Consider the following 20,360-nt stretch of genomic DNA (forward strand, 5'->3'; position numbering starts at 1 on the left):
TGAGGCGTGTTTGAATTCGCGTCTTTTGTGCCAGCTTTCAACATCGACCGACTCCTGCGAGGCCCTCACCCCAGGGCACTTCCTCATCAATTAGCCACTCAACCTGCTGCCAGAACCAGATGTCAGCCACCTCCAGGAGGGCCGTCTGGACAGATGGCAACGTATTAACGTGAACGAGATATGGGCGCGTTGGAGGAACGAATATGTTGCCACACTACAACTTCGGAACAAGTGGCAAGCAGTACAGCAGAATATGGATCCGGGACAACTGGTGCTAACCAAGAACGATAACTCGCCACCTGCGACATGGGAACTTGCACGGATTGTCGCTACCCATCCAGATCAGTATGGAGTTGTTCGCACCGTCACTGTACGTCGTGGAGATAAGGAGTACCAAAGAGCGGTGCACAAGCTTGTTCCGCTCCCAATGGATTGAGGCATCCGTCTCAAGGGCCGGGAGGATGTTCGCGTGCAGTCCAACCCTGCGCCCAACTTAGATGTTCGTGCGTGGTCCTACACCTCGCAAAACCAGCTGTCAAACTCGCGCTCATCCCGCGCTCCCAACATAGAAGAAAAATACCGTTTCCGGAAATCATCAGTTTTTCATTCGTCCAACCGAGCGGTCGACAACACGTTTCTTTCTTGTAAAATATAAGTAAAAATACAGTCCATTTTCGTTTCAATTAGTTCGTCGCGTTTTATTGCGTTCCGCCTGCTCTCTCCCGAAAACAAGATGTATGCGGTAAAAAGCAATCTTTGTGATCAACTGCTTGTTTTCACCATTCAAACTCATTTAAGTATCAGATCGATAAGTACAATTTGAATGGAATTGCTCCTTCAGTAAGGGTCGCTAGTTTGAACATCATATCACTTTATTTAGTTCTAGCTCAATATTCATCAAATGATTTTTTTAGTTTTGTTAGTAACGATACCTTTTCATGGTATCAGATGTAATGAATCCTTACATTTCAATAGGGCCTGTGTAGAAAAACACTAATGAAATAAACATACCTATATTGCAAAAACGGTTTTTTATGTGTTTTTAATGAAAATGTAAAAATCGTGAAATTTTCAAAAAATCATAACTTTTTTGTTTTTGAGTTCACCATTACAAAAACATTATGAGCTTCATGAGGCTTAAAACGAAATGAACTTTTTGAGAAATATATTATTTTTTTTTCATTGAAACAAACGGAATTTTCTACAGTATATATTTTTAACATTATTGCCAAAATAATATCTACAACTTTGCTGAAGACACCAAATCAATCCAACAAACCGTTTCAGCAATATATATTTTTTAACTCATTAGTACTATTTTTACACAGGCCCTGTTAGAAAAGTAGTCGTAATTCAATTTAAAGAACTGATAACACAAATTGGCATCTTTACTAAAAAAGAACAACTGTGCAAATTTTCATCCAAATCGGAGCCGACAAATTAAAAAAAAAATCAAAAAATTCGTCAATCTGTAGAGAATTGCTCTGCTGCTGTTGCCGCTGATTTGGCTGCCGCTTCCACAGCTGTGCAAGTGTCCGAAGGTGTGTCCAAATGTGATGAAGTGGTATTTTTCATTTCCGTACTTAATGTCAGTTAGCATTTTTTCTATATGCTCAAGCGCATCGTCGTGGGTCGCACTGAGACTTTTGAAATTGTGTTGCAGTTTGTGGTTCCCTTCTAGTGAATTTCCAATGTTTTCCGAGATGCCATTTAGTGATTTAGTCAGTGCCTTCAGGTTAAATTCAGTTATGAACTGATCCTGACATATCGGATAGTACTTTGTACCTTAGTACTCAGCATAATTCTGGTGTTCTGGCGCATAACTATATATTATGTCACGCTCTAAGGCCTAAGATTTTGTGACAACCAATGCATTAGGTATAGGAAAAAGTAACAATAAGGGAGGGTGGGGGGTGGGTTATTTTTTTCACAATTTAGCAGCGTGACATAATACATGGGCCATAAGTAGCAAATACAATATATATAGTACATAGGACCGAAATCATAGGTTACTTCTACTGTATTTTAAATCAATATCTAGAAAAATGCTCAAGAATTTCACTACACAGCTTAATGTAGTCTACGTCAACCATCTGGTCGTGTCTTGTACACAACCCCACCTCATTTTTCTTCTGTGTAGAATACTCACTCTGCAGAATAAATTTAAGCCTTTACATTCTAGAACATAACTATGCATGTTTTTAGGTGCTGAACGCTGCATATAGTACATACAGACCTGACGAAATATTCCTTTCTTTCAATGGAGGAAAGGATTGTACGGTTCTACTGGATATCATCATGAAACTGTTGCCAACCATAGTATCAAGCGGTGATCTAAAATGTGTTTACATGCAACCTAAAGAACCTTTCGAAGAAGTCGAAGAATTCATTGACCACTGTAGGCGATACTACAATATTAAAATTAGGTCTATGAGAGGAGATATTAGAACGATTCTTAATAAAATTTGCGAGGAAGATCATAAAATCAAAGCGTGTCTTATGGGTTCTCGACAAACTGATCCTTACTGCGAAAATTTGAAATCAATGCAGGTATTAATTAGCAAAATATGAATGTTAGTCTTGATTTTTATTCTTTTTAATACATACATACATTTATAGGAGACTGATCCCGGTTGGCCAAAAATGATGCGAATAAATCCGATGTTGAATTGGAGTTGCTCGGATATCTGGGAGTACATACAGAAAAATGATGTCCCTTACTGCAGTTTGTACGATCGTGGGTAAGTGAGGAAGAGTTTTTGTTTTCTTTTTTGGCAGAAGCGCAACACCCAACTGAAATTCCACAGGTTTTATTGAAATAAGCCTGTACCTATCATTCCATGTGTTGATCATGTGAAAAAAAAATCACAGATTTTCGCCAAAAATGGAAAAAAATACTGTTAAAAACTTAATAACAGAAAACCTAAATTTTTAAGATTTTAAAACTTATGTTTATTTAAAAGCTTATCTCATTCTGTGAGTGGCGGCAAAGAAAAACGGCGCGTGTTTGCGGACGGTCCGATTAACCGTGAAAAATCCATATCAAATGGAATCGAATCCGGTCGGAACCACGGTGTAGTGGAAAGTTTTGAAATTAACCGGGAAAGTCCTCGGGGAGGTCAGTTCACTAGTATGGCGTCTTCGCAGTCGTTTGGCTGTTGATGTTTGTGCGCGACCGTCGTCGACAGATAGTCGGCACCAATACCATCGTTCCGGGTCGGTTCGGGAGATTAGGTAAGGTAAGATTAGGTAAGGTTAGGGTTAGGTTTTCGTTGTAGGCTTTATGGTTTCTTCGTAATTATTGATTTAAAACAGCCATAAAAACTTGTGACGTTTTCATAAAATGCGCTATAGTCACCCTATTCGTTCGTACGTTAGCGTCCGATTAGGGGATAGTAAGAGATTAAAAGAATAAAGAAGAGAGATAGAGGATTTTGTAATTTTGCTTGAAAGAAATAAAAAGAACCAAAAAAACACGCCGGCTTGTTGTGCAACATCAGGTTTGTTCGCTTTCATTTACGTTCCAAGGAGCAACGTCCATCGTCGTCGTACTCAAATACCTGGGAACCTCCAGAGGTGCACAGGGCCAACGTGAAAGACTTCCATTCTGGGCAGCTGCTTGACCTGGGCCCAGGTCAAATTCCTATCGGCTTGCTTAATTTACTTGTTGACGCTCCGCCGGCTTAGTATTTGCCTTTGCTGCGATGTTCTGGTGGATTTAATTCATAATAAAACGCTTGCCTGCAGACTTCGTTTCTATTGCTATCGGCTTCTGATGATATTGACATCTGAGATCCAGGTGTACCAGGTGTACGCGGCTCTGTGTTTTCGTTACCAATGCAGTTAATTTCGTTTGTTGCATTTCCGTATGTCTCACTCGTTCATTGTGTTATGGAAAGAAATAAAGTTAAGGTTAGATACTATTAGTGGACATGTTTTGTAACCCATTTATTGTGTCTGTTTACTTGTTTATTTGTTGTTCGCTATTAGAGAGAGGATGAGACAGCATATGGAAAAGGAATTTATTAGACTAGAAGACATCAAGACAATCTAACAAAAGTTGCTACGAGTGGTGAAATGGAATCGGATGTGGAAGAAGAATCCATTAGACTAAAAGATATCAAAGTATAACAGGGCTAATATTTCTTGCAACGTTGCAACAAGTGGTAAAAAGTATTGACTTGTTAGTGTGAAAATAACTAAGGGTGGCAGTGATGACACATTGAATGAGGCACCACTAACAGGTGTGGATAGTCGTTAGCTTCGGGGTCTTGTTAGTGTTAGAGTGATGTTAGTATACACCCGTAGTGAGCGCTGCCGCTCCCCCGACCTCAGAGGCAGGCAGTTGTTGTTAGTTCATGCGACACTATTGCTGCAACCAGGTCGGAGGTGTGACCCACCTAGAATCTTAAAAGGACTAAAAACATATTTCACAATATTTGTATATGAATTACATATTATACATGCTGAACCACCGTCAAACCCACTATTCAGAGGCAGCGATCGTGCTAAAAATTTGGAGGTGCACATTTATCTGAAAATTTCTGGTGGAAAGTTCGCAACACTGTGGTGAATGTAATAGCAAGATTTATTAATTTTTCTGGTGTATAATTTGCATCGTTCTGATGAATGCAAGCTTCATTGAAAATGTATGGTGGAAAATTTGCACCATTTTGGTGCATGAAGAGGCAAAGCCTGAAGGTGCATGGTGAAACAAACTTCACTGACCATTTTTGGTGCACCGTTCTGGGGAATGGAGGAGCATGCTCTATTGAAAATTTCTGGTGCAACATTAGCATCGCTTTGATCAATGAAATGAACAGAAAATTTCTGGTGGAAAACTTGCACTAGTCTGGTAAATGAAGACACAAGCTTTATTTAAAATTAAGCTAAATTGAAAATTTCTGGTGGAAAATCTGGACCGTTCTGGTGAACGAACGGGCAAGCTTTTCGGATTTTTTTGGTTTTAAATTTGCATTCTTCTGCTGAATAGAGAAACAAATTAAAAAAAAAATCTGGTGTAACATATGCACCATTCTGATGATTGGAGGGAAGCTGCTTTACTGAAATTTTATTTTTATAATTGAAAATAGGGGCAAACTTTATTTGGTGGAAAACCTGCAACATTCTGATGATAGGAGAAGCCAGCTATATTGAAAATGTTTGGTGGAAAATGGAAAAAGGAAATCTGCACCAATCAGAAGTTTGGAGAAGCAATTTTTATTGAACTTTAACGGTGGAAAATTTGCTTCGTTCTCTGGTCAATTGAAATTTTCTGGTGTAAAATTTTCTGGTGGCAAGTTTGTATTGAAAATTTCTGGTGTAAAAATTGCACAGTTCTGGTGAATGGAGGGGCAAGCTTTATTGGACATTTCTGGTAGAAAAACTACGACGTTTTGGTGAATTAACGGACAACTTAAATTTGACTTCCGAGAAGAGCCTCAAGGGTATTGAAGTCGGAGGACAGTTCCAAAAGAAAAGATTTCTGGGGATGATGATGAAAATTCTGCGAATAATTTCTAGTGAATCCTGCTAATGTCCCAAGATAATGCCAAGATAATGTCGAAAAGAATACTGAGAGAATCAAATTTTTAATGAAATTCCAAAGGGATGTTGAGGAAAATTTCAAAGGAATTCCGAGGATAATTTCAAGCTCATTCTGGGAAGAATTTCTGGAGAAGGCAGAGGAAATTCTTCTGAAAGTTTAGGGGAATTTCAGTTTCAAGGTGTTCTGAGCAGGGTTGCTTCCACTCACTTGCTATAAAAAAAAATATTTTCTGAATATTGAAATCATTCGATGTTATAATGATATTTTATACATGTTAGATACAAGAAGCGGATGAAACGCAAGTGTTTGACTCATAAAACCTGTCAATTTCACTACCAGAGTGTTACAATAAGCGATTTTATGATTCGTGAGCGTTCACTCAGAGTGAGCGCTCGCGAGTCGTAAAATCGCTGATTATGACTATCTGAAAGCGAATTTGACAGGTTTCATGTGTCAAACACTTGCCTTTCAACCGCTTCTTGTATCTAACAAGTACAAAATATGATTATAACATCTAATGATTTCAAAATTCAGAAAATCATGTTTTATAGCAAGTGAGTGGAAGCAAGCCTGGTTCTGAGAAGAAAAAAAATCTAAAATATTCAGAGAAGAACCTCAAGGATATTGAATTCTAAGGACAGTTCCAAAATATTACTGGGAAGAATTCAAAGAAAATTCTACGGATAATTTCTAGTGCATCATGCATATAGTTCCAAGATAATTTCGAAAAGAATACCGAGAAAATCAAATTTTAAATGAAATTCCAAAGGGATTTTAAGCTAAATTTCAAACGAATTCCGACGATAATTTCTAGCCTATTCCGGGAAAAAATTCTGAAACTCTAAAGGAATTTGAGTTCCAAAGTGTTCTGAGAAAAAATCATGAAGAGTTCTAAGCGTAATTCCAGTGGACTTCTGAGAAGAATTTCAAAAGAGCTCATAGAGTTCTAAAAATTTCGAAAAGAACCTAAGGGAATTCTGCAACGGTAAAAGTGAAGTGTAACTACAACAGCATATAATACTCCGTACAGACTATGGCTTACATTATGTAATATAGACTGTCTTGCAATGAGCACTCATACATAGGATTTCCAGTGAAAACTATATGTATGAGTGCTCATTACAAGGCAGCCTATATTACATGATATAAGCCATAGTCTGTTCGGGGTATAAGGGCTTACAAAACCTTGAAAAAATTAAAAATAAACTGTAACCACAGACAAACAGACATAACACATTGAGTATTTCTCACTGTAAAACATCGTCGTTAAAACATTACCGCCATCTGTTCAGTACACTGTGGTGGGCACTACGCTGAACAGATGGCGGTAGTGTTTAAACGTCAAACGCAAGGGAATTGATTATGCGCGCCACAAGTGGCGGTACTACCAACTACGATACTTTTAAATTGTCCGTTAAATGCTTGTTCGATGAACAACTTGCGAGTGTTATGTCTGTTTGTCTGTGCTGTAACGATACCTTCAAAATATACAAAAACGTACTGCACAAAATTTCATAAAGATAACTGCATAAAAGATGATACCAGTACCTTGAAGAATATATTTTCTTTGGTTTATATTTTAAACCTGTAAAGAAGGGCATGCCGCAAAACATTATTACAACGATTCCTACAGGGTTCAGAAATTGAAAGAAAGCGACGTTTGGAAAGCGGACAAAAAAACGCATTCGTACGAAAATGGGAATAGCAACATCGTTCGAACGAACGATGTTCGAAAGTTAGAATTGCTTCGAACGAAAACGGGAATGGGAAATTGCTTTCGTTTCGAACGAATCCGGTTCGTACGAAAACGGGAATAGAGGTGAATAATAAAGATAAATCAATCAATCAACCCCGAACACGTCGTTAAGCAAATTAACATTTTTATTAGGGATTACAAAAAATTTCAAAGTTTTTATCCCCTGGCTGTCTCGCGATTCGCGAGTTTGGAGTGACGTTTGGAAAGCGGACAAAAAAACGCATTCGTACGAAAATGGGAATAGCAACATCGTTCGAACGAACGATGTTCGAAAGTTAGAATTGCTTCGAACGAAAACGGGAATGGGAAATTGCTTTCGTTTCGAACGAATCCGGTTCGTACGAAAACGGGAATAGAGGTGTATTATATTTTTATTGCATGATTTTTCAATCAATTTATATGAGAGCTTTAACTTCACGTTATTTTAAGTAAAATTATTACAATCAAACACCAAAAATTTGGTTGTAGATATTTTTGTACACTAAGGCCATCCCTTATAAAAAAATACCATACACGAACGATAACCCAAATGATTGAACTATTCCACAAATAGTTTGGATGATACCCCGAACACGTTGGAGGCGAACCAGCCTCAGGCTTAAAGCCTCCTTAATAAAGATTAATCAATAAATCAACCCCGAACACGTCGTTAAGCAAATTAACCATAACATTTTTATTAGGGATTACAAAAAATTTCAAAGTTTTTATCCGAACGAACGATGTTCGAAAGTTACAATTGCTTCGAACGATAACGGGAATGGGAAATTGCTTTCGTTTCGAACGAATCCGGTTCGTACGAAAACGGGAATAGAGGTGATTCTAACTTTCGAACATCGTTCGTTCGAACGTTTTTGTGCTATTCCCATTTTCGTACGAATGTAAACTCGCGAATCGCGAGACAGCCGGTGGATAAAAACAAATCTACAACACATTTTTTTTGTGAATTGGTTGTTTGATTATAATAATTTTGCATAAAATTACGTGAAGCTAAAGATCTAATATGGAAATTGATTGAAAAATCATGAAATAAAAATATAATTTAGAAACAAAAATTTTAAAACTCGAAATCTGAGAAATATTAAGGATCAAAACAATTAGAAACTTTTGGACAAAGAAATCTCGTAACAGCTCACATAACAAATATTTATGTTATTATGACTTCAAAATATTAATACAAAAAACTTGAATTCTGAAGCTTGCAAAAATCCTGAAAAAAAAAATCATTTTTACATATTGGAACATTGATATAGGGGAAATGGATGTAATGTCGGCCTAAATGCCCGTAATTTGGGCCCATACATAAATTCAGCACTTGACTAAACTTTTAATAGCGACCAAAAATATCCATTTGTACCGTCCCAATGACGCGTTCATCTAGATAAAATTGATAAATAACAGATAATTAACGATGGCCAACATTAGAGCCATTTCCCCTACATTTTCAGCAAACATGGTAGTAGTCCATTTTTTGGATAAGCTCAAATTTACTGTTGAAACCGTCAGACAGGCAAATGTGAGAGAGATGAGGAATAGATTAAATTGCCATCTCTGAGACCGGAAATTCAAACTTCCTTAATTGAAAGACAAAAATTAAAATTTTAAATTACAAAGTTTCAATAGAAAATAATATTTTCACCGGTAAAATCACAAAAAAGCAACAATCAGTTGAAAAGTTACAGAAGAAGTAAAATTAAAATTCAAATAGCTCAAAAAATTCAATCTAGGATCTAGAATATGTAATTTAAAATTCATATTAGGCAATAAAAAATCAAAAAGAGCACTAAACTAGAAAAAAATTCACATGATTTTTAAATTTTTAAAATGCTAAAGCAGGCAAACTTGAATGTTTGAGCAATTCCCTACAAATTCGCAAATTAGGTTTATTTTTGTATTTTTTGATTTGGTTGAAAATTTACAGAAACGTTCATTAGAAACGACAATGCCATTTTGCATCTTCATATCGCGATTTTGAATCCAGTCTTATTTTTGAAAAGGGCATATAGAAAAATGTCAAGATTATTTTCAGAAAATTTTTACTCGTTGTTTATCCGACAGTTGTTTGTCCGATCAGTTTGGTGTCTTGGGCAATATTGCAGGTAATAAAAAAAATTACACAATTTTTTTTTAAATTTCAAATAAAGTCTTAAAAAAAATTAAAAAAGGATTTTTTGCATTTTTTTTAATTTGATAATATGTTTTAGGGGAGATTGAGAAATGATGGATAAAAAAGTACTGATTTTTGGAAAAATATCCAAAACTTGATCCAATTACTGTTACTGTTTTATATAATGAAAGTACACAAAATTTACAATAAAATAGCACTCAAGTGTTTTTTTCTAAGTCGCACCGTTTTCGAGATGTAGCGGTTTGAAAGTAGATATTTTTTAAATGTTGGTAGTTTTTAAATGAATTTCGCGTTTCTCCAGTTCCGAAAATATTTTTTCCGAAAATCATAAAATTTTACAATGAAAATGCTTTTGGTGGCTCATCGATATGATCTAAATTATCCGGAATGCGTATGTTTTAAAACAATTTATTTTCTTGCAAATACATATTTCGCTCGCTAGCATATGCAAAGAACTTATAATTGCGATTTTTCGAGAATGATTTCATTTATTTTTACATTGTTAGATTGATATAGTTGTAATAGCAATATCAATAATTTTCTTTGCAACAGTTTGAAAAGTGTCTGACTTCTATTTGTCTTTCAGAAATAGGAATAAATGAGTTGTATTTTGAGTTTCATATTCTTAAGTAGTTGTATAAAATTTGAGTCAGCTGATCCTCGTTTCGCTTCTGAGCCCAATCGTATAGTTCCCTAGTATTTTTTATCGGATGTTGACGTTCTCTCGCTAGACTAGCTATGGTAGCCATACGTTTCTAATCTTTACTGATTACTGCATACTTGAAAAGATGATGAATTTTTTCTTCATGTTTAAAATAAATGATAAATGCTTGATCACTTTGTACTTCGTCTTGAAAAACAAATGTGTAGTTTTCTGAAAAATCACATACTACTACAAATTCACCTTCCTGTAAATTTTGTTTTGTATTCTGCAAAAACATAGACTGCTGTTGTTTTATAAAATCATGAGGTATTAATTTATATAATTTTCCAATTAAATAGGAACAACAAATATCACATCTGTCAGTCGGACCCATTGTTCAAATTGTATTTCATTAATGCCTTTTTTCACGATTTTTTTCAATAACTTTTGTTCGAAAAAAGATGAATCCATGCAGTTTTCGTATTGCTTTTCTTTAACATTTTATATATATGTGTATATATATATCTGTCATCGACTTCAAATTAATGGACAAATCAAATTTCTTTAAATTGTGAATAATCAAATGAACATTTTCATGAATAGTACATACACACACATTATGTGTCCCTGAACTAGTTAACAATTTACAGTTCTTATGCCTGAGATTTGCAAATGTTGAAAACTCAACTTGTACTTCACTATTTAATTCTTTGAATCGGTTGTAGGACTCCCGACCTTTTTTGAACTGACTGACGCTTACCATCATTTATTATTGTTACGCAATCACGCTGCCCAGACATTGCTCTTCTGGTTTCATCGTCTTAAAAAAACTGCAGAACAAGTTCCTTCGTATCATCACTCAATCAACCTCGAAGTAATAGTGGAGTATACTACTACTAGCAGACTTCATCAGTGCCAAGTACTCAACACCACTGAAGAATCCATCTTTTATCTACGAGTTATATACTAATCAATAGGTACTAAAAATCAACAGGTATCCACTGCCAAGTCAAAATTTACCTAAACAGCTACCTAAATTCAGTCTCCGACAGGTAGATGCATTCTACGATGTGTTGTTTTAGGTAGTATGCTAAAGAGTCTCGAGTATCCGTTTCCTTGAATTATATTAAGCAATGTTGATGGATTATGTTTAAATATTTCTAAACTTTCAGCTACGTCTAGTTTCCAAGGCGGTCCGCAGGATATCAATGTTATCCTTTGTTAAATTGTGCCCCTTTGTAACGATATATTCTGCAACCTTGGATTTAAATTCATAATGAAGTCCTTTATCCATCTCTTTGTTAGCCTTGTTTACCTCTGCGATGTGTTCCGTAAACCTGGTTTCCAAAGTCCTTTTCGTCTGACCAATGTAGATTTTATTGCAATCTGGACAAGAGATTTTGTAGACTCCGGCTTTCCCTAAGACATTTATTGAATCTTTTGTTAATCCTAACAGCGACTTCAGCTGATTTGTCCTGCTGCTGAATACTAAATCTAGGCCAAAACTTCTAAACTTTGAAATCAATGGTTTGGTAATATTTTTGTCGAAATTCACCGCTACCCATTTTAAACCCTCAGTTACTGGTGTAAGAGTTGTAGAAATACGCCTAAAATGATCCCTTGTTCTTTTATCGATTACTGCTTGAATTGTTTTTTCTTGATACCCATTAAGTCTAGCGATTTCAAAAATGTGAGCTATTTCCTTTGATTTGCCTGTATCGCTAAGAGGAAGAGTTTGCAACCTGTGAACCATGTGGTGAAAAGCGGTCATTTTGTGTTGGTGGGAATGGTTTGAAGTGCTTGGTATTACCAACAGTATTACTCTCTTTGTGTTTGTTAGTTTCCTATAGATTTCGAAATTGAACGAAGACGTTTCCCTGATGATGAGAAGATCTAAGAAGGGGAGTTTGCCGTCTCTCTCTTCTTCGTGAGTAAATTTGATGCCCTTGTGAACGTTGCTTATGGCCTCCAAAGTTTTTGATAAAATTAGATTTAATCTTCCCTTTTGACAATGCTAAAGATGTCATCCACGTACCTATACCAACATTTGGGCAACAAATTCCTATCCTCCAGAGTATTTTCTAGGTTAGCCATGAACAATTCACATAAAATGGAGAAAGCGGATTGCCTTTAGTTTGTTTATAAAAATTTCCTCTGAAAATAAAATAATTTTCCTCCATACAAAGACGAGTAAGCTTGAGATATGACCGAACTCAAAGCTCTTCATAAAGGGATTCCGTTAAGAGGTTCGACATATTTAAAGGATAAATTTGGTGTTCTTGCATTATAAAAAGTAAAAAAAGTTGGACCAAGTTTTTGATATTTTTTTCTAAAAATTGGACCAAGTTTTTGATATTTTTTTCTAAAAACTTGAGTTTTATTTTAAATCATAAGTTTTTTGTCCATCATTTTTCCATCTTGACCTAAAGTGCAATAGATGGCATTTTTTGTCCCCTAAAACATATATAAAAAAATAGGAAAATAATTTTTTGAGAAAAATGGTTTTTAAGATTTTATTTAAAATTTAAAAAAAAAGATGTGTATTTTTTTTAGAGTGCATATTTTTTCAAATAATCTCATCCATTATCTGCAATATTGCCCAAGACACCAAACCGATCGGGCAAACAGTTTTCGAGTAAAAATTTTCTGAAGATATGCTTGATATTTTTCTATATGCTCTTTTCAAAAATAAGGCTGGATACAAATTAGCGATATGAAGATGCAAAATGGCATAGTCGGTTATAAGGAACGTTTCTGCAAATTTTCAACCAAATCAAATCTACAAAAATAAACCGATTTGCGGATTCGTAAAGAATTGCTCGTTTGTAGAATTGAAAACAAACTGATCATAAAACAAAATTTTAACAATGTTATTGTTTTGTTGACATCGTTTGATAGTCCGCTTGACCAAAAAATGTCAATTTCGTGCGCGGTCTATGCTTCGAATTGTTAAGAAATGTCAAAGTGCATTTGGTACCACTAACGCTGTTTATTTTCGAAAAAGCTTGCGTTCGAACTGGTTCGTACGAAAACCAGAATGCCGTTTTCGAACTCGTTCGAACGAACAAACGATTCGTACGAAAACGGGAATAGAGGTGTATTAAATAATCTAGGTCCTTTTAGGATTCCATTTATATAAAAAAAATCCAATTTTGGCCAATGTCCACCGAAAATAAATAAACTACTTTATAACTCAAAGTGCAATGAATGAGCGTTAGTTTCGGGATCATTTCAGTGTTAGAGTTATGTTAGTTTTGATCCGTAATCAGCCCTGCCGACTCCAACATTAGTTGCAGGCAGTGGTTGTTAGATCATGCGACACTGTAACTACTACTATGTTAGATGTATGATTCGTCAAGTTTATACAACTCAAAGTTTCAATTAAATAGCTTATAATTACAAAAGCAAACTTAAAATAACAAATATAATGCAAATGCAAAATAAAACTTGACAAATCATTGTCAATCCCCTTATTCGTGGGCAGGGCCTGACGATGTGAATCTGATTTTGATCAGTGAACGAGCACCATATCAAGATCAACAACTGAAATGGCCCCAACTCCATCCTGCAAACAAGCCCTGTAAGGCCACTTTCTCGCGAACCGAAGTCCGCAAAGGCAAACCAATACAATGAACAGGTAGGGAAAATTCTCCTCTACTTGATTGTGGTTTAGGTTTGCGAATGAAGGCAAACCCACACCATCATCGGATAGAGGAAACTTCTACCTACACGATGATGGTGTTGGTTTGTGTGGGTGGCCTTGGATTTGTAAGGAATGGGCTTTGGAACGGTTTCTTTACAAATGCTGATGGGCCCATTTCTATTATTGATTAATATGTAAATATGACATTACAACTGTGTAAAATAACAAGTAATTCTCAAAACATCGATCCGAAACGATTTGTGAATCTACTACTCCAATAATTTTTCTCATGATATCATGACAATCTTCAAAAATATTTGTGCTGAGTGTTTTCATAAGATCACCCAATTTGGCAGCAACGTTATAGGATGTGATGGTAAGTGATATATTGTCGCGGAATATTTTTTCCAAAGCAACGAAGAATACGTAGACATACTCGTTGATATACAGCAATGCTTCGCAAGTATAATCATTCAGTATAGTAAACTTCAAGTATGATTTTAAGATAGCACTGATTGATATACATGACGAAAAACACGTCGAAAACGTCCTCCCGGTATTCCACAGTGATTAGTTGGTCATCACTCACAACTTACTTTTGAAGATCGTTACTTAAACGCTGTCCAGACTGGAGAGTTATAACATGTTATAACGGTTGTCAACTAATTGCAACACAGAAACCACCATCAAGATAGCGCTATAGCATGTTATAACTCTGTAGTCTGAACCAGGCATGGAAAATCATTTATAGTACGTTCAGACTACAGAGTTATAACATGTTATAGCGCTATCTTGATGGTGGTTTCTGTGTTGCAATTATTTGACAACCGTTATAACATGTTATAACTCTCCAGTCTGGACGGCGTTTTACATTCATTTCATACATTCAACTTTCTAACATTCTAACTTTTTTCATCAACAGCATTCCGCAAAATGATGTATAAAGCTTTTGTAGGTTTTGTTATTAGCTACAACTTTTGCTCATAACTCAAATCTGTATCTCTTATGCATCACACACTAGAGCGGGCAGAACTTGTTACTGTTTTTCAGTGAATGTAAAATACATTCACTTAAAAACAGTAGTGGCTTCTGTTCGCTCTGGTTCGTCATGCATAAGAGATACGGATTTGAGTTGTTAAGAAAAATTGTAGGTAATAGCAAAACCTACAAAAGCTCCGCACATCATTTTGAGGAATTTTGTTGATGAAAAAGTTAGGGGCAAATGAATGTAAAACGCTGTCCAGACTGCGCAGTTATAACATGTTATATCAAGATAGCGCTATAACATGTTAATACTCTGTAGTCTGAACGTACTATAAATGAATGCACGAAATAAATGCAAATGATTTTCCATGCCTGGTCTGAACGTACTATTAAACGCTGGCCAGACTGAGCAGTTATAACACGTTATAACGGTTGTCAAATAATTGTAACACAGAAACCACCATCAAGATAGTGCTATAACATGTTATAACTCTGTAGTCTGAACGTACTATTACTATTACTGAAACCGTTTCCTGGCATATGTATGCTGTATAGTCCGTCAGTCATAGTCTATCATCGTATTCATACGATGACATGAATTGAGAAACTGATAGCAGTTTTAAGTTATTCTTGAACTGCAGAGCTGTTGGTCTTTTTTGCTTAAACCTAAGTAAAGAAAAATATGTTCGACACAATCTTTTGTAAACCTGGCTGGGGGGAGGGGGTTTTGGAAACTGTGACGAGCCATATAAAAAAGGGGGGGTGGTTGAAAATGGGCCAAATTTGTGTGACATAATTAATGGACCACTCTTAATAGCGCACTTCATTTTCATTCAGTTCCGGTCGAACGTTCAAATATTCTCAACAGCATTGCGGCACTGTATGAAAGACATTTGAAGCCACTCAAAGAAACATGGTTGCCAGTAACATTGCCAAAAGATTTCTCAAAAACCGTGCTGCTGTTTTGACAGAAATTTTCTTTGCGTGTCTCCATCAACGTCTCTGGAATTATAGTACGTTCAGACTACAGAATTATAACATGTTATAACGCTATCTTGATGGTGGTTTCTGTGTTGCAATTATTTAACAACCGTTATAACATGTTATAACTATCCAGTCTGAACAAGGCATTACATACCATATACCGTTACTATATTGAGTCACAGCTTTCGTGACGAAAACTTTGAAAACAACATGCTAATATTTTTGTTTATTTTAGGTATACGTCAATCGGCGATAAAACCAACACCATTCCGAATCCGAACTTGAAACGTACGGGGAAATCCGGAGAAATGATTTATATTGCAGCCTATCAATTACAGCACGATAAGCTTGAAAGAGCGGGGAGATTGTAACGTAACTTCAGATTGATGATGATTTCAGGCTTGAAAAGAAATACCAGCGAAGTTGCTGCATTATATAGGCCGCATAATACCTATAACATACCTAATTGTAGCATTCTACTTCTTCAAAATAGTACTACACTGCCGCTATTTGCATAACAGTCCCATGTAGATAAGAAATCTACAGGAGATGGATTAATTGAAGAAAACTATTCAATTTCTAAAAGTAACAAATAACATAAGATACAATTTTCAAAATTAATTTTGTAACACAGTGGAAGTGTGAACGAATCAGTGTATCAGAAAGTGGGCGATGCTTGTGGATGCACTTCACACGGGTTTTCTATGAACACTCATACCATCAAAGCATGCTGCCCATATAAACTGTAGCTGCGCTAGTGTTCACAACAATAATATGGAGCCACTTTTGGATCCGAAGTTCCACTTCTGTTCTGTGATTGCAATCTAATTTTACACACAATGACCTGAATGACTTTCAAATTGAAAGGTTCGTTAAATAAATAAACAGGACATGGAACTGTTATGCGATTAGCGGAAGTACAACCGTCATAATAGATTACAAGAAAACAACCTAGTACAGTCAAATTTTGCTCGTTGAGCTGTAGCCTTCCTAAATCGAAGTCAAACGTCATTTTTGACAGTGCTATTTCTTTTTCGAGGGGCGCATATGTAAACAATTTGGGTAGTTGTTAAAGGATTGTGATGATAATACACAATTGGTGTATCCCTCAACCAATTTTCGGCTCGACAGCTCAACCCAACTAACGAAAGCCTTTCACGAAGTGGGCTACAGGTTTAGCCCAACGAGCGAAAGTTAACTGTACATACAATGTTAGTAGAATCATGCCTGTTCTAGGAATAACACAAGAATGGTGCTCAAATTGAATTTATTGTACTAATCATTGTATTTTTGTTTAGCTGTTATTTAAAATTTACGTCGATTGTAGTAAATCGATGAAATATTAGAAGTAAAAATAAAACAACTGCTGAAAGGATAGCTTTATTATTGTAAGAATAGTTTCATTTCCGAACAGCATTGTTAGATAAGAACGCCAAATGTCCTTTGGTACATTTATTTGCATAATGACCTTTGTTTCCACATTTAAAACACCTGAAACGAAAAAAAAAACTGTATTTCAAGCTTAATATGGTCAACAATAAAACTTACGTGATTTCTTCGAGGGGTCTTGGAGGTGGCTTCTGCGGTAAAATATTGCCTTCATCAGGATTCTGAATAGCATTATCCAAATTTTGACGGTGTTTGTAATATCCGAGTGATCTGTATCGCGCTTCCTCCATTCTTAAGGTTGCTTCACGTTGCTAGAATAGGCAATTGAAAAATAAAATATTTAAGAGTAAGCGTTGTGGGAGCATTATTAATCATTTTTTTTTTTTGTAGTGATCCAGTGGCAGCAACTTGCTAAAACTCTACACTGGACCCCTTTTATTGGTAAATTTTGCTTCTATGAGCCTCTATTTTAAATCAACACACAGACGTTCCTAGGCTATGGTGCCCGTTTGGTCACTGTTGTTTTTGTGCTGATCCAAATAGTTTTGATAATATAATTGCGCATTCTTGTTTTTTTAAAAGGTTGATTTTCGTCCCAGTCTTGTCTTCTGTCGTCACTTATTTTGTCATTTTGTCTTGTGTATTAACCCCCACTTGTCTTGTTTATTGTGTCAACTTGTGTCTATTGTCCTTCCCCATCTGTTACTCTGTCATGACTAATTTCATTGATATATAAAAATAGTAATATCAATTACCGGATAATATGGTTATTTCTCGATTACTTTTTCAAAGGGAAGCACCAGCTCCTGCAAACAATGCATCCGATCGTCGATCCGGCGCAACCGGCAGCTCGCACACGCTTATCAACACCACCAGCAGGTAGAGGAAAATTTCCCCTATCTGATGATAGTGCCAGCACGCGCGGGCGAGCCACCAGTTACGCCAAATCGACGACCAAACGCACCGCCTACAAAAGCCGATACGCATCCTTGAAAAAGTTATCGAGATTTCTACTAATTAATGAATTATTGACAATTCCCTCTCATGATCCTTGGCTCTGATTTTAACTTACCACTTTTTGATTATTTATCAAATAACTCTCCCAGAATATATAACTCCCCGATGCTTTGTTGGTTTCTGGTCTCATTTGGATTGGTCCTGAATTTGTTTGACATCCTGTTCGAAGTAATTCTTTGAGTTCCAGCTTGTACGTGTCTCACGTCATATGATTCGCCATTCACAAAGATAATGGGTTAAAAGGGAGTAAAACATACATAAAGGTAGATTAGTATTAGTTGTACTTGATCAAAACAATAGAAAGAAGCATAGATGACTTAGTAGAAAAATAAAACTAATAAATAACTAAAAGTGCAATGGATAAGTGTTAGTTCCGGGATCATTTTAGTGTTAGTAGTTATGTTAGTTTTGATCCGTATTCAGCCCTGCTGGCCCCTCAAGCACTAATTGCAGCAATTGTGATAAGATTATGCGACACTGCTACTCCTACTATGTTAGATGTATGACTTGTCAATTTTCGCAACGCAATGTCTTTCAATAAATCACTCAATCAATTTGATGTTTGAAAATTTGCTCAAAAGGGCTTTGTTGACACATCATAACTTACCGAAAACTAAAGCACAATAATCCTAATTCTTATTTCAAACCTATCAACATAGGGGAAATGACGGCTTCGGCATGACAGACTATTTTCGGCAACCCAAATTGAAACACTATTTTCACTGGATTTTCTTACGAAAACACTTCGCTGATTGCATGCAAACGATTCTTTATGCTTTCAGCTTCAATTTGACTATATTTTTACCACTGTGAAAAAGCAATCTAGCATGGTTTACTTGAAATGAAACACACGCTCAACAAATTGTAGTTGATTTCGAGTTGACGATAATAGAACAGCAGATTTACATGCAGTTCAAATGGAACGGTTGCCGAAGAAAAACTGGTTGCCGACAATACTCGCTCTCACTAGAGAAGATTGGAGCTTTGTAAAAGCGTTTCAAAACAGTTTTTGACAATTCTTTCGACTGAAATTGTTAGAGTAGCTGGCAGCAAAAGATTGTAAACAAACCAATACTTCATATGTGTGCGTTCCTTAGAGAAAAAGGCTATAGAAAGAAGGTCGCTGCTTAGGTTGCCGAGAATACGTAAATTCCCCTATTTAACACATCTTTCCTAAAATTTCACTTGTTCGTAAGCGCCTGGTTGAAGATATGACTTTCGCTATTGACATTGTCTGTAATTAACAAATACACTAAATAGGAAGATTTATTATACAACTTCATAGGCTAGTCGCCTCCCTAAGCGGACCCCCCGCGTCCTATCTCTTATGTTAATTAGCTTTCTGAATTCTATAATTGAAGTTTATTTAATAAATAACTGAAATCTCTAATCTACCTACATAATCCATGCTTTTAAACTACAATTTAACGTGTTTCAAGTACTTCTGGCTTTTACATATCTTATCTTATATCTTTGTTCGTCCCAGATGACACCTTCAAGTGACTAAAATGCTTCACTTTGAAGTTAGTTTCCAAGCTAATTTTAAATTGTATATTGTATAGGGTAAATGTTCCAACTACGCTCTCACATTTCCACTATGTGGCACCACAAAAATACATATGGGCATGGCACAATAGAAGCACACCACAGTGGAAATCCCGAGCCATAGTTCAAACACTTATCCCAAATCAAAATGAAGCACATATAAGATTAGTTACAATACCATGTACAAAAATGATGTTTAACATTGTTTTCTGAGTAATACCTCAATGAAAACAACAATGAAAGCTTGTCACGCAAATAGAAGGAGCACTGTTGGGCACTTTCTGCAAACCCAAATAAATCTATCTGCGTAAAAAATAAATAAAATAAGAGTGATTTGCGGCAAAACCCGCCAACATCACACCCAACGTCAGTGCCTATACGTAAGCGTACTACGACGCGGCTCTCAATAAAAGGAGTAACAAGTGTGATACTATCACTGCTAGACTAGATCTTTGGTTCTCTCATGCAGTGGTTTATCAGAGAGGGGAAGCTTAGTAATCCCCATCGCCTGCCCATGTCGCCATTCTATCGCGGCATGAGCCAGCAACACCGACCATAAACCTACCGTCTCCAACACTCCACTATAAAGCATGAAATTAAGCCCGCCCACCAACAGCAAGGTGCAAAAACTAGCCAAGGGGAGGGGCGTTGTGGGAGCATTAATCATTAAGCATTAACCCTTAAATGCATACACTGAAACAAAGACCATAGTTAGGAATACTATTT

General features: G+C 36.1%; 1 protein-coding gene and 1 long non-coding RNA gene across 6 annotated transcripts in view; one reads left to right on the forward strand and one right to left on the reverse strand.

Moving 5' to 3' along the window:
* The window catches only part of LOC135714068 (FAD synthase-like), a 102,063-nt gene extending 85,120 nt beyond the window's left edge, over window positions 1-16,943 (forward strand). For all 5 annotated transcript variants that reach the window (XM_065237338.1, XM_065237341.1, XM_065237337.1 and 2 more), the window contains 3 exons: window positions 2,206-2,550; window positions 2,620-2,741; window positions 15,919-16,943. In XM_065237338.1, the coding sequence (XP_065093410.1) occupies window positions 2,206-2,550; window positions 2,620-2,741; window positions 15,919-16,054 (603 nt within the window). In that variant the 3' untranslated portion in view covers window positions 16,055-16,943. The remainder of the gene's footprint in view (window positions 1-2,205; window positions 2,551-2,619; window positions 2,742-15,918) is intronic.
* A 106-nt stretch (window positions 16,944-17,049) lies between these two features.
* Window positions 17,050-19,684, reverse strand: LOC135714070 (uncharacterized). Its single transcript, XR_010518802.1, has 2 exons — window positions 17,232-19,684; window positions 17,050-17,174 (listed from the first exon to the last, which is right to left on the reverse strand). It is a non-coding gene; the product is annotated as an uncharacterized LOC135714070 (long non-coding RNA).
* Between the last annotated feature and the right edge of the window lie 676 nt (window positions 19,685-20,360).

This window comes from Ochlerotatus camptorhynchus, unplaced genomic scaffold, assembly GCF_037179485.1.
Source record: "Ochlerotatus camptorhynchus isolate MF236.1 unplaced genomic scaffold, CSIRO-AGI_Acam_v1.1 ptg000603l, whole genome shotgun sequence".
Classification (NCBI taxonomy): domain Eukaryota; kingdom Metazoa; phylum Arthropoda; class Insecta; order Diptera; family Culicidae; genus Ochlerotatus; species Ochlerotatus camptorhynchus.